The 13,084-nt window shown below is 41.6% G+C and overlaps 1 protein-coding gene across 1 annotated transcript in view; it reads left to right on the top strand.

Annotated features, from left to right (window-relative positions):
* PGM2L1 (phosphoglucomutase 2 like 1) overlaps positions 1 to 13,084 on the top strand; it is a gene marked incomplete in the record, with an annotated part of 38,203 nt that overhangs the window by 20,769 nt on the left and 4,350 nt on the right. Inside the window, 7 exon segments of the mRNA XM_072400856.1 lie at positions 256 to 362; positions 4,132 to 4,216; positions 5,071 to 5,154; positions 5,965 to 6,158; positions 9,966 to 10,155; positions 10,443 to 10,540; positions 11,738 to 11,915. Coding sequence (XP_072256957.1) covers positions 256 to 362; positions 4,132 to 4,216; positions 5,071 to 5,154; positions 5,965 to 6,158; positions 9,966 to 10,155; positions 10,443 to 10,540; positions 11,738 to 11,915 — 936 coding nt within the window.

Here is a 13,084-nt window from a genome sequence, read left to right on the forward strand (position 1 = left end):
AGTCATTTCTCTGCCTTACCAATTGTCAAGAAAAAACAGCATAGTTATAAATCATTAAAACTGTGGATAAGCTGCAAAATATCCTCAACATTACAGAACAAGTCCAGTGTGAACGCCATCACTTTGATGAATGAGAGCATTCACCGACGCGTTGCAGGACATGTTTGCTGTTCATCCTCTACTTTGAAGTTCACTGCCAGGGCTCTGCGCAAAGCTTTTTGACCTGTAATGATCTGTTCTGTGTTCTCTCTACAGGGAATGTACCACTACCTGCAGAAATGTTTCCCCGATCTTCCAAATAGAGGCGTCGTGGTGGGGTACGATACACGCGGACATGCCGCAAGTAATTGCACCAGTCAGAGGTAAGTGCCACACCTGTGATACAACACTAGTTGTGTCTTTGTTTGTCTTGTAGTGGAGTGTGGCGGTTTTCTATGAGAGCGTGCATAAGAATACACATAAAAGACTCATCTGTGTAAACTCTGGTTGCACATGTGCGATGCTGCAATGTGCAAATTGAACCGGATATGCGTATAAAAACAGCCTCATCCATAGAAATGAACGGGGACTACAGGGTGTGCTTGGGGCCCTGCCGGGACTGTGTGGTCCCTGTATGGTGGAGTTATGGGGGAAAAAATAAATGCTGTCATCTCTCAACTAGCATTAACCCCGCACTTGGCTTATTTACCTATTGATCTGCCATTTTTTATCCATTTTCTTAATAAACAATGCAGTTAGTTCTGCAGAGAAATCAATATCAGGGTAATCTTTGATGGACAAGGTTGCTTTCAATTGACTTAGATAAGTAATAATAAAGTAGATAATAAGTAGAAAAAAGTAGATAAGTAAATAATCAATTGGAAGTCAAATCCCAGCTAATGCTTTTTAAACAGTTACAGATTTTTTTCTTACAGATATATATATATTTTAAGGAAAAAATGGTTTAAAATATTGTTTCACCCAAGTGATTCTGTTCTCTTCAAGCAGCTTCCTGTCAATAGACACTACAGGGATTGGCTGCCTGCCATTATTCACAGCGTGTTTCCTGACGGTGACAACAGTGGTCAATGCTTTTGTAACACACATTAAAAAACCCCTTGTATCCTCTATAGGAGGTCAGCATAACGGAGACTGCGCCGGAGTACAGCTTGAGAATGGGTGACTAGGACGGGTCTCTGTGCTTGGACCTTCTTAGTGGGGTCACCCACTAAAAAAAAAAACTGCAAGTGACTCTTGAATTCAGATAATATGAGAGTTCAGTGTCTGGGTTCAAATCTACCTAATGTTATAAAGCAGACGTTGCTGTTACTACTTTATGTAACAGATGACTGTATGCGTCCGCGGAGCTTGTGAGTGACTGCAGGCCAAGCAGGGTTTTGTGTCTCTAAGCACCCTTCAGGGCTGTGTGATTGCCTCACACCCATGTTACTATGGAATTAAAGACTCCTCCAGGCAATTGTGAACATTTTGTTCCTAGTCCCTCCTAAATTGGTATTTCTCTGTAACTTACTTCGCCTTAAATCTTTCTCCTATTAAATTTAGGGGGCCGGTTTATAAAGGAGGAATCATTTCTGACACTTTAATATTTAAGTAATTCTCAAGTCTGTTTTTTGTTTCAAGCATTGAGACGGAAAGCAAAAATTACAACATATAACAAGTTTTCCCTTTGTTTCTTTAAAGCTCGTCTCCGGGCACAGTAAATTATTGCTTTTTTCTGGAAACCTCTTCCTATCATGAAGACATTCTTTTACAATACCGTGCTGAGATTAGTATGGCTGCAGTTGTAGTTCTGTAAGGGCTGCAGACGTTATGGCGTCTGTTACTTGCTTTTAACACCCATTCACAAAGCAAAGCCTGCTGCGGTGTTTATTGTAAGCTGCAGATGTGACAGCACCATGGAGGTCTTAGAGATCTGCAGCCTTTACATCTGAGCAGTCTGCAAGTACAAAGCTTTACCGATCGCGTTTATAAAAGCAAGGTTAAGAATTATACTGTTAGGCTACGTGCACACGTCAGCTGTAAGGCGCTACATACATTCTCGTCAGATAATCATAGCAGGGCTGATATTGGACCAGAATCTGGCGTGTGTACAGCACTTGTCGTTCATGGATTCGCCCAGAACGGTTCGGTTTGTACAGGGCTCCTTCATGTATTGTGCAGTCTTTTGTCGTTGGAAAGGATCCTGAAAGATCTTTTCCAACGACAATTATTGCACGTGTGTACGTAGCCTTGGCTTGGTACAGCTCTGCTATGTAAAAGGGAGGTAAAAACATGAGTGGTGTCCTGCTGCTGCTTCTTATGAAATGTCTGCGGTCAGTCATTCAGTGATCCGGCAGGACGTATCACTGATCATCAGCTGTACGGACAATCCATTTTCCTCTAACACAATCACAAAAGCACCAAAAACCCAGTGTCACTCCCATAGTGTGATACTTCAGGGTCCTTCAGGGTCCTCCTCCTGTGTCACTGTCTGTATCTGTCTGTCATTTGTAACCCCTATTTAATGTACAGCGCTGCGTAATATGTTGGCGCTATATAAATTCTGTTTGATAATAATAGTGTCTCTATATATCTCTGTATAAAGTCTTTTTATCTTCATACTAAATGTTGCGTCTTGCTGCATCCTCCCTGTTACGATATAACGGCATAATTTCTGTGGGTGGTTTAGTGATCCAGCAAGTTCAAAATCGTCTGCACAGCTTTAGTTCCCTAGTAACCCCGCTGAGCTGATTTTTCCACATTCATCACCATTAGTGTCATATAACATTGGCCTTTGTACATACGCTTTGAAGCACAGTAGAGTATAATTAGTGGCCCAGTCATCTCACTCAAACATTGCCCAAACCTGTTCTCTGTAAAAAAAAAAGTCTTCTCCTTTCCTCTCCATGGCCCCAATCTGTCTGTCTTCTCTGCATTAGAGCTTTGCAGACTTATTAGCATGCAACACTTCCAAGAGTGCTAATTACCTGTCTCCTGCGGCATTTTCTCTTCCTGCTGTACATATGTATATGTATTTATATATGTATAGTTTACATACCTACTTCTAAACCCACCGTTTAGTCTGACTTGCTCGGATAGGTACGGTAGTTTTGACACTTTTGTGCCATTCGTTACCCTGTAAATGTACCATTTAGTCTTGATTTACTCCTGAAAAATGTAGCAGTGCACTTCCTGTGCGGTGAGCGAGCCTCAGAGCTTTATATGTATAGCATACCAGGGTTCTCCCCAGGCCCTTTTAGCTGGGCGCACCACCCCGCACTTTTCAGCACCCACCTGGCTGTTTTTGGGTTTTGGGTGGTTACTAAAGAGTTTGGTCACAATACGGGGGCTGCCACCCACCTACAATTTCTTCCCACCCAGCTTAAAAAAATTTCTGGGTTGAGCACTGCATAAGATCATTTAAAGTGGAACTAAACCCATCAATATTCACCTGTCCCCATTCAGTTTGGGGTGCTGCCATGTCCTTTCCTTACAAACTGACCTTTGGCCATCGATTAGCTGGTCTGAGATGACTTAATTCTCATGCAGGAGTTCATTCAGTGCCAGCACATGCAAGGGAGGCCGGGATTGCTGGTAACCCTGGCATGCACAGCTCAGTTGGGCTGCAATCACATAGGTAAGATCCGTTATTGCAGTAGGGATATCAGCTGTCCCTTTCTGTAATACTCCTTCCTGAATCATGAATGAGCACAGTGGGAGTTTAGTTCCACTTTGTCGCTGCTGCCTCTGATTTCTCATCTCACCAGGTTTATACTGTTTGGGTATAACACTATTATGTTGCTTGCTGTGCTCCATGCTGAATCTGGAGAGTGGCAGTGCAATGATCTTCTTTTTTTGCTTCATCCATTTTGTGCTCCTTTGTCCTCTGCCTGCCTTTTTTTTGTACAGTACAGGTCCCCTTTTATGCACAATTATGTGAGATAAAAAACATCTTCATTTAGTCACTGCATCTATGCATAGGACAGCCAAACTGTTCTGAAATTGTGTCATTGCCTCATTGCTCCTCGCAGTTCTGGCCATTCCTTTACATAAAATCCTATTGGAAGGGTTGTAGATGATATATTATTTTCATTCATGTTCCAATCATATTGTCAGCTGACTAAGGCATGCCGATTTCTTGTCTCATTTCAGATTGGCTAAGCTCACAGCCGCTGTCTTTCTCAGCCGAGGTGTACAGGTTTACCTGTTTTCCACATATGTTCCAACTCCATTTGTGGTAAGTGTGGAATCTTTCACTTTGTTTATTTTTAAATTATTTTATTGTTCTTTAATCCTTAGGTTTCAGGAGGTGTTCTCCCGGACCCTTTTAGCTGGGAGCACCACCCAGCACTTTTCAGTACCCACCTGGCTGTTTTTGGATGTCACAATAACAGGGGCTACCACCCATCCAGCTTAAAAACATTTCTGGGGAGAACACTGGCTTTGATTTGCATGGTGGTGGAAGGGTTTCGGGACTGACCTACGAATGACGTTGGACAACCGCTGTACATATGGCAGATTCTTCCCCAAGATCAACCCAACATGTTTGTCTAGATCTGGGCAGATAAAAAATGAAGGGTACAGTTTCTGTTTTACAGAGATAGCAGATAGTCCTCTTTGCTGTCTTTCTTTATGAAGAGCATATGACCTTATGACATTGTTATGTCAGACCACCATAACTGGATCCAGGAGGAAGACTAAGGTGTGGATAAATTGAGGGAAGTTAGGTTTTTTTTTTTTTAGGAAACTAGAATCTTGTGTGTATGCTGCAGCTATTACATGAATCTCAGGTGTATCTGCCGTTCTCCTGAGACTGAGGAGCATACTTTATAATGGCTGGAGCAGAAGTAGATTTTTAACCCATTATTGAATCTCATCTTTTATAGGAAGTAATCTGGATTCACTTTTGTTCCCGTTTTCATTGCTTAAATATTTAACTCTACCCCATTGCATGTTTCGGGAGTAATATTCTGTATTTGCAGAGTTGTCAGTTTTGCATCGTCCTTAAATGTTTTGCAATAATTGTGGCAGCCAGAAATCAGCATTTGTCTTTATTCTTTGGAGTAAAATGAAGATCTTTTCTTTTTCCAGCCGTATGCCGTTCAGAAGCTCCGAGCCATTGCTGGTGTGATGGTAACAGCGTCACACAACCGTAAGGAAGACAACGGGTACAAGGTACACAAATAGTTACTGTTCATCACATCTGCCTACTAATCTCCTGGGATTCTGTGATTTCATTATTGTGCTGTTCAAAGTGAAAAACAAGCATTTCCAGTGCAAGCTGGCATATTAAATGGATGTTTCCTGCACCCCCGCTATACAGTGTTGAAGGTGGTGTGTGAAGAGCTGAGCGGAGCTTTTTATTTTTGGTTCTAAGCTGCTGCTGATAGAGAATTGAGTAGTTATGTAAAGGGGTGTGGAAAGAGCTCTGTCCTTTCATAGATATACTCTGGGAATAACACTGCAGTGATTTTACTGCAAAAAGAAAACTTTGTCATTGTATTAAAGCATCCAATTCTACCAGCAAGATCAATGGGTAATAATAAAATATTCCAGGGGAAATAGAGTGGTGGATTTGGTGATCTAGGCTGCCCAAACCAATGACATGAGCTTGCTTGTTTTTTGTTTGTTTCCTCCTTTCAATTTCTAAGCAGGAGCAGCGTTGTCACCCCAGACACATAATCATGATATAGACAGCCGGCTGATGTCATTGCACTGCGTATTCATCACCTACAGCCAGCCTGAGTGACGGTGGCTCTTGAAGGGTGTACTGTGTGCATGCTTTTCTTTAAATGTTGCAGTGCAAGGCATGATGGGATGCGTAGTCCTAGCCTAATCTGTATATATCATAGCACATGCTCAAGAAGTAGATGGCATAATGACATGACATGAAATGGATTCTGAAATCATACTTGGTGATCGGGAACTATAAAGTTTTACATGGCAAGTCCAGTATGAACACCCCTCCTATCTCTATCATTGTAGGTGTATTGGGAGAATGGCGCTCAGATCACCTCTCCTCATGATAAGGAGATCCTGAAATGCGTAGAAGAGGATCCAGAACCCTGGGACGATTGCTGGTGTGAGAACCTGACGGATACCAGCCCACTAAGCAGAGATCCCCTGGAGGAGATTACAAAGGGTTACATGGAAGACCTCAAGGCAATCTGTTTCCACAGGTATCTGAGTGTGTATTGAGTTCAGGTGGTGGTGGTGGTGGTGGAGGGGCATAAAATGTCATTTTATTTTGTGCCATTATCCATCAATATACTGTCTGAAATCCTCATGCTCCTCCTATATATATACATTGTAATTGGATATAGTGCTGCATGATGATTCAGCCTCTTCCAGTGCAAGAAGCACATTGAAAAAGTAAAAGGGTCAGCTAAGTTTTACCAGGTCCTAGTCCTTAGTCACAAGTCTAACCAGCATGTTTGGTTGCTCACTTGGCATTCGGACTTGTAGCTGAAGGATAATTACCAACGTAGCGCACTGGACCAGCATAAAAATATGGAAAAATGTGTAAAAAGAATGTTAAAAGCCACCTCATTTCAGGTCCAGGAGGTTTCACCTCCCAACCTTCCAAACACTGCCAGTCCTGTCATTCCTCATACATACCTTCACATCTCTCAGGCCTGGGAACATTTAGACATATGTGAATATGGGAGGTAATAAATCCTCAGACTTTGTTCCAGATTGGATCACGTTGCATCTCTGGTATCCTTTACATATGCAGCGTCTGTGCAGCTATCCCTATAAAGCTGAGAGGGATTTTTGCTGGATGCCAAGTAATGGCCCTCAAGCCTTTTTAAACTTTTGAGAAAGACAACAAAGCAGGGAAGCCCCACGTTAGCCCCACATTATTTCAGTGTTTTCAGGAAAGTAATGTATAATATTATTGGCAGTTGTAGAAAATAATTTCTAGTCTAATAAAACTAATCTTTTGGTGAAGCTTTACTGAAAGCTCCATATGCCACCCTTCACCTTGGCCTTCTCAGCAGATCTGTAAATCTAGTTATGTACCTTAGGTAGCATCTCACCGCCCTTACTTATCTTGGGGCATTTTACTTATCTTGGGCCTTTTTCTATGGGTTCTCACCATCTTCTAAAATATTCATGCCTTGGCGTGTGACCAGTGTTAATAATAATTTGTTTATCCCTGAAAGAGGTCTTGGAGGTCACAATTCTTCTAGATTAGTGTTTCTCAGCCAGGCCTCCTCCAGAGGTTGTTAGGGGTTCCTTCAGCAATGAGCAGTTTGTACGTCTCAGGTCAGTTTAGGTGACGCCAATGATTTTTTTTCATTTTTCCAATGGCCAGCAATGTAAGTGGCATTCTTCCTACTGACCACCATGCTAATGTACTGTGATCTGGGGATATAGTAGTTATACCTAGAATTTTCTGTGAATTATTTCAAAGGTTCCCCCATATAAAAAAAAGGGTCAAGGAAGGCTTTGGAGGGCCTGTAGGGACTACCAGTGGCATCAGTTGTGCCAGGCACCCAGGTCACATGCCCTGCATCTCATGCTTGGTGCCCTGGATACTGATGCCATGTCTGTCCGCCTCTACAAACATCAATGGTACCTTTCAATTCAGAAACAGCAAAGCAACTGAGATTTTCATAAATAACTCCACAATCATAGCCCTAATTTTGCTCTCAATACCTGTGTCTCTTTTAAAGTTACTCTCTGCTCAGACATGAAAATTAAACCTTTTTTTCTCTCATCTACCCTGCAAGGTTTAGTCAAAAATCTGAACACCGGCTTGTAAGGGAGGTGAGGACTTCCTAAACACACCTATTCAACCCTTTTCTATTTTGCACAGTAAATCTAAAATAATACCAGTGCTAAAAAAGTTGCTCACAGCCACCAGTCAGCTTCAGACTAGAAGTTATAACCAGACAAAATGCACCTAGCTACTAATGTGTGTGTTTATAACTCATATTGGGAAGTGTTAAGTATTAAGAAACTTTGTGTAGACAAGTGAAGCTAAATAATGGGAATGTGTATACTGCAAACTGTCTCCAGCATTAACATTTTGTTTTTTTGAATCCTCCCTACAACACGTCTTGTACCAGGGTGACAACATTGTTCATTCTGTATTGAAATCACTGAGCAGCATTGTCACTCTGTGGACAGGTAACCCTTAAAGCGGAACTAAACTAAAAATAAAAAACACACTTGCCTTTAATCCCACTGATCCGTCAGGAGGTTTACGTTTGGGTCCCGCATTGTGCCGGTATCCTTCTTTAGCCCGACGCAGAGGAAGCCTTGGGCGCCGACATCTTCTCTATTCATCAAGATTCTTTTTCCTACGTCACCCAATCTCGCACTGCGCAGACGTGAAATCAGGTGACGTCGATGCTCCTTCTGTGCATGCCTGAGATTAGGGCATGCGCAAAAGTAGCTGCCAAGAGCCTCCCGGGGTGGACTTAGCCCTTTGCACCCCCATTCTGTCTTGATCGCCGCGACAGAGGTGCTGCACCCTTTTTTTTTTTTTTCTTATTTTACTTTACATAACTTTGGACATCCCTTTATTTAAATTAAAAAAGTTGGGTTTAGATCCACTTTAAGCTATGCTCACCAATAATAATATTTCTTAAAAAGAAAAAAAAAAACTATCCTTTATGAATGAGCAATCACAAAAACCTGTCATACAGCAAGACCCCAGTACAGACCTCAGATGGCAGCTCGGTATGATTGCAGAATACAGTGTGATAAAGAATAATCCAGTTCTGGCCTGTGGACAGGGGGACTTTTCCATATAAACTGGGACAGGTTTTGGAAACTTTATATTTCCACCAGGAAATACTCGGTATCAAGCTGCAAGTAACACTATCTGCACAGAATGAGTGTAGACGGACGGGTATGTTACAGTGTCATCCAGGTAATGGATCCCAATGCTTCTCCATTGTCCTGTCCTGATCCATATAACATTAACCAGGTGATTACCAGCAATAGGAAACAGACCTCATCACATAGACCTCTGCTGTTTGGCTGTAGAAGGGGTAAATAATACTACCCCTGGGTGTAATGGTGGTGAGATCACTCACAGTGTGAGGAGGGGGTCGCTCATGTGAGACTTCCATGTATAGTAGCACACATTGGGCGGCCATGACTGAGCCTTTGGTATAAAAATAAAATTTATATCTATACCATAAACAGGTTTTCCTGCGCATGGCAGACTTCATAGAATAAATGTAAAGAAATAAGAGATGTGGTAATCTGCGGAGGCTTTGTAGATGGTGAGATAATATTTTATAGGACCATCTACAAAGCCTCGGCAGATTACTATAAGCAGGCTTTTTTGTTTTGTTTTTTGATCTTTTATTGTTTTCGTGACAAAGCACCATAAGCGGCAGCTCTGGTAATGAAAGAGTTGGATGTCGGTTTGCATCTCTCCAGAGAGGATTATTCATCCATGGCCTCGTTATTGGATCAGACATCCAAACCTATGGGGACGGACTTTCCACTAAAGGAGGTGCAAGGCTTCTCTCAGGAGTATCAATGACACTTTGCTATTGTTTAATATTTTTATATCTTCCATTCTTGCCAATGCTGCCCACAAGCCAATAATACTGAAAAAAAAGTGGTTTAATATGGAGCTGTGATCTCATAAAATCAAGGTTTGGTATGTTCAATTTAGAAATGTTAATTTGGATTTATCAATGCCTTGAGAATGTACTATTTCCTTAGATTTGCTCCTGAAAAATAGCACTGTCCTTCCTGGTGAGTGAGTGTGCCTCAGCTTTATATTTGTAACTATTATTACATTGCTGCCTCTGACTGTCATTCTCACCAGAAAGGTTAAAGTTTGCTGTTGTCACTGCTGGGCTACTCACTGTTCTCCTTGCTGAAAGCGCTGACATGAGGAAGCAAAGCCTTTTTTTATTTTTTTTTATTTTTGCCGCAATAAATAAAAACTTGTGTACGGCCTGATCTAGATATTTATTTAAGCTGATCTTCGTCTCTTTCTGCTTGTCTTGCAGGGAGCTAAACCAGAAGACCCCAATGAAATTTGTCCACACCTCATTTCATGGAGTTGGTCATGACTACGTACAGTCGGCATTCAAAGTGTTCGGCTTTAACCCTCCCATTCCCGTCCCGGAGCAGAAGGACCCCGATCCAAATTTTTCAACTGTAAAATGTCCGAATCCTGAGGAAGGAGAATGTGTTCTGGTAAATAGAAGAAATGCTATTGATGAATTGTGTTGACCCTGATTCTTGTTTTCTATCTATCTATCTATCTATCTATCTATCTATCTATCTAGCCTATCTATTCTATTCTATCTATTCTATTCTATCTATTCTATTCTATCTATTCTATCTATCTATTCTATCTATCGTCTGTCATGCCTGTCTATCCATCTAACCATCTCTCTCTCTATCCATCTATTTTCTTACAGCACCAAACCTAAACACAAGAGACCCAACACACATTTCTCATATCCTCTCTCTCCCTCCAGGAGCTGTCTCTTAGATTGGCGGAGAACGAGGGGGCCCGGGTGGTGCTGGCTACTGATCCCGATGCTGACAGACTGGCTGTGGCGGAACTACAAGACTCGTAAGTGCTCTTTGAGATTATATTCTTTGTTATGATTCACACATTGTACAGACAATAGCTAATCAAGTAAGAAATCACATTTACAGATTTTACTGATATATAAATCTTCCAAAAAAAAAAAAACATTCAATACTCCAAGATCTAAGATTACACTCTATAATTTAAGATTACAACGGGAACTGTATGCTTTGATTCCTTCTCTGTAACCTAAACTTCATTGGGCCCTCTGAACAGATAGAATGCAGGAGTCAGTTGTGTGTCTGTAGCAAGCAAGCAGCTAATTACTACCTGGAAAACACGAAAAGTATATCAGCGCTCCATCTGCTGGCTGGAAATGTAAATGCAATATTTTCATATTTACTTTGAAGCCCAATAGATACATTTTATATAGTAGGTGCATCAAAACCAAGTGAGCATTGTAGTATTATAGAGAATCGGCCACAGCCAAGTGGAAAACCCTGGTTCCCCGTTGGCATGCTGCATAGAAGGGCGCTTGCTCTTTGTTTGCTAGCAGTGGCCTCCCTGCATAGGTATTGGCATGCCCCCATACCAAGTTGGAATGTAAGCTTGTATGTTTCATATTTGTTTAGTTAGGAGACAACAAACATGATCTATAGACACCCACAACCCAGTGCTTCTCAGTTTACTTTCCATGAAACAGAATGCGTACACTGACCATGTGCGTTTCAAATAGCTTTCCAGTGGAGATACACATCTTGCCTCTGCTCTAAAAAGTAATTGTAATGTCACCTCTCCAGTACTCTACCAATGTTCCTTGTCCTGTCCAATACAAATTACCTGCTGTTGGTAGGGATGGGGAGACGATGATCTGCATGGGGCAGTTTTGATGCCTAGCACCCATTTGTTAGGCCCAAGGTGCTGTCACATGATGGAGCGCTGATGTTCTGCTTCCTCTGTATGGCTGCTGATTGGATGACCTTACACCGACACATGCTGTACATTTTGGGTGGTAAAAAATGTGATGTTCCCTTTAGTGCTGGTGCTAGAGGTACTGTGGGTGCCATATTTGAAATTAGACCACTGGGTTATGTTTGTGTGGATCATCCTTACTCCTGCAGGTTGTAGTAAACTCAGACATCAAGATCTACAATTTCTTGTTATTCATTTAATAAATGTAAAGATAAGGATCTTACAGTGAGTAGAAAAAAATAACGAATACCCCCTTTCTCCCTACAGAGGCCGATGGAAGGTTTTCACAGGGAATGAGTTGGCGGCTCTCCTAGGCTGGTGGATGTTCTTCTGCTGGCAGAAATCTGAAGGAAGATGTCAGGTGGAAAATGTCTACATGCTGGCCACCACGGTCTCCTCCAAAATCCTGCAAGCCATTGCCATACGTGAAGGATTTCACTATGAGGTGAGATGGGAGAATGGTTGGTTACCTTGTGCTCAGACCAAAACAAAACTCTTCCTGTGTGTGAGAGAGAGAAGAATCACACACATATATTCACACACATGTAACATATTCTGTGCATGTTCAGCCTTCCCTATGTAGGCTTTCCTGAGCCCTGAGAATACTGCTGAGTGTCGCCATCTTGGAGCTGATTGCAGCCATTCACAGCTGTCACTTAACCTCCTCGGCGGTTCATTTCTGTCCAGATTTATATGTCTAAAAGCGGTACATTGTCTTTCATGAAAATTTATTTTACATTGTAGGCCTATAATTCTTAGGCATAACTCACCGTAATATGTCCATTGTTTAATAAATTTAATAATAAACTTAAATAACTTAAATAAAAAAACACAAAAATCTGCTAAAACAAGGGTGCATAAAATGCTGAAACCTGTATTATAACTGTACAGTAGCATATATAATATATTTATATATATGATTACTTTGTATTGATTCAATACAGTTATTTTGTATTGAATCCAATACAAAATAATTTGAATTTCCTGCCGCGCTCCCTTGCATGCACCGACGTCACCGGGAAGATCGGAGGAAAAGGATGCGGCCCGAGGATGGGATCCGACTGGCAAGACACTGGAGGACGCCGATGGGACCAGGTAAGTATTTATTTTTTGTTTTTAGCTACACGGCGTGTGGCTTGGGGTTAACGCTCTCAGCATGGTTTTTTTTACCCCAAGCCACACTCTGGGTTACAGCCAGGGAGGTTAGGAAACTTTTTGTAGTCTTCCCCTACACTCCCAGCAGCTTTGTAAAATGTTTTGCAGGGAGAGGAGGGGAAGGGAGGAAGAACTGAGCCTGCACAGACAGCAATCAGACACTCTGGGAAGAGGAGAGGATTATGACCTGCAAGGAGGGAGGTGGCTGTGTTAGAAAATAGACTGCTTGTGCAGTGATCAAATTTCCTGGCCACTTCAATAGAAAACTTCAAGCAAATAAAAATAATTTATGTAAAGGAAAAAAAACATTATTTTGGCAGATATATTATAATTCATTCATTGTTAATGTTTATAAACCAAAAGGGAGCAAAAAGAGTTCATGGTCAGGGTTTATTTACATTCTAAATTCTGTAGCCTGGCAGTTGGTCAGGCGATGAGCAGGATCCTTCTTATATGTTG

This window comes from Pyxicephalus adspersus, chromosome 1 (assembly GCF_032062135.1).
Source record: "Pyxicephalus adspersus chromosome 1, UCB_Pads_2.0, whole genome shotgun sequence".
Taxonomy (NCBI): Eukaryota; Metazoa; Chordata; class Amphibia; order Anura; family Pyxicephalidae; genus Pyxicephalus; species Pyxicephalus adspersus.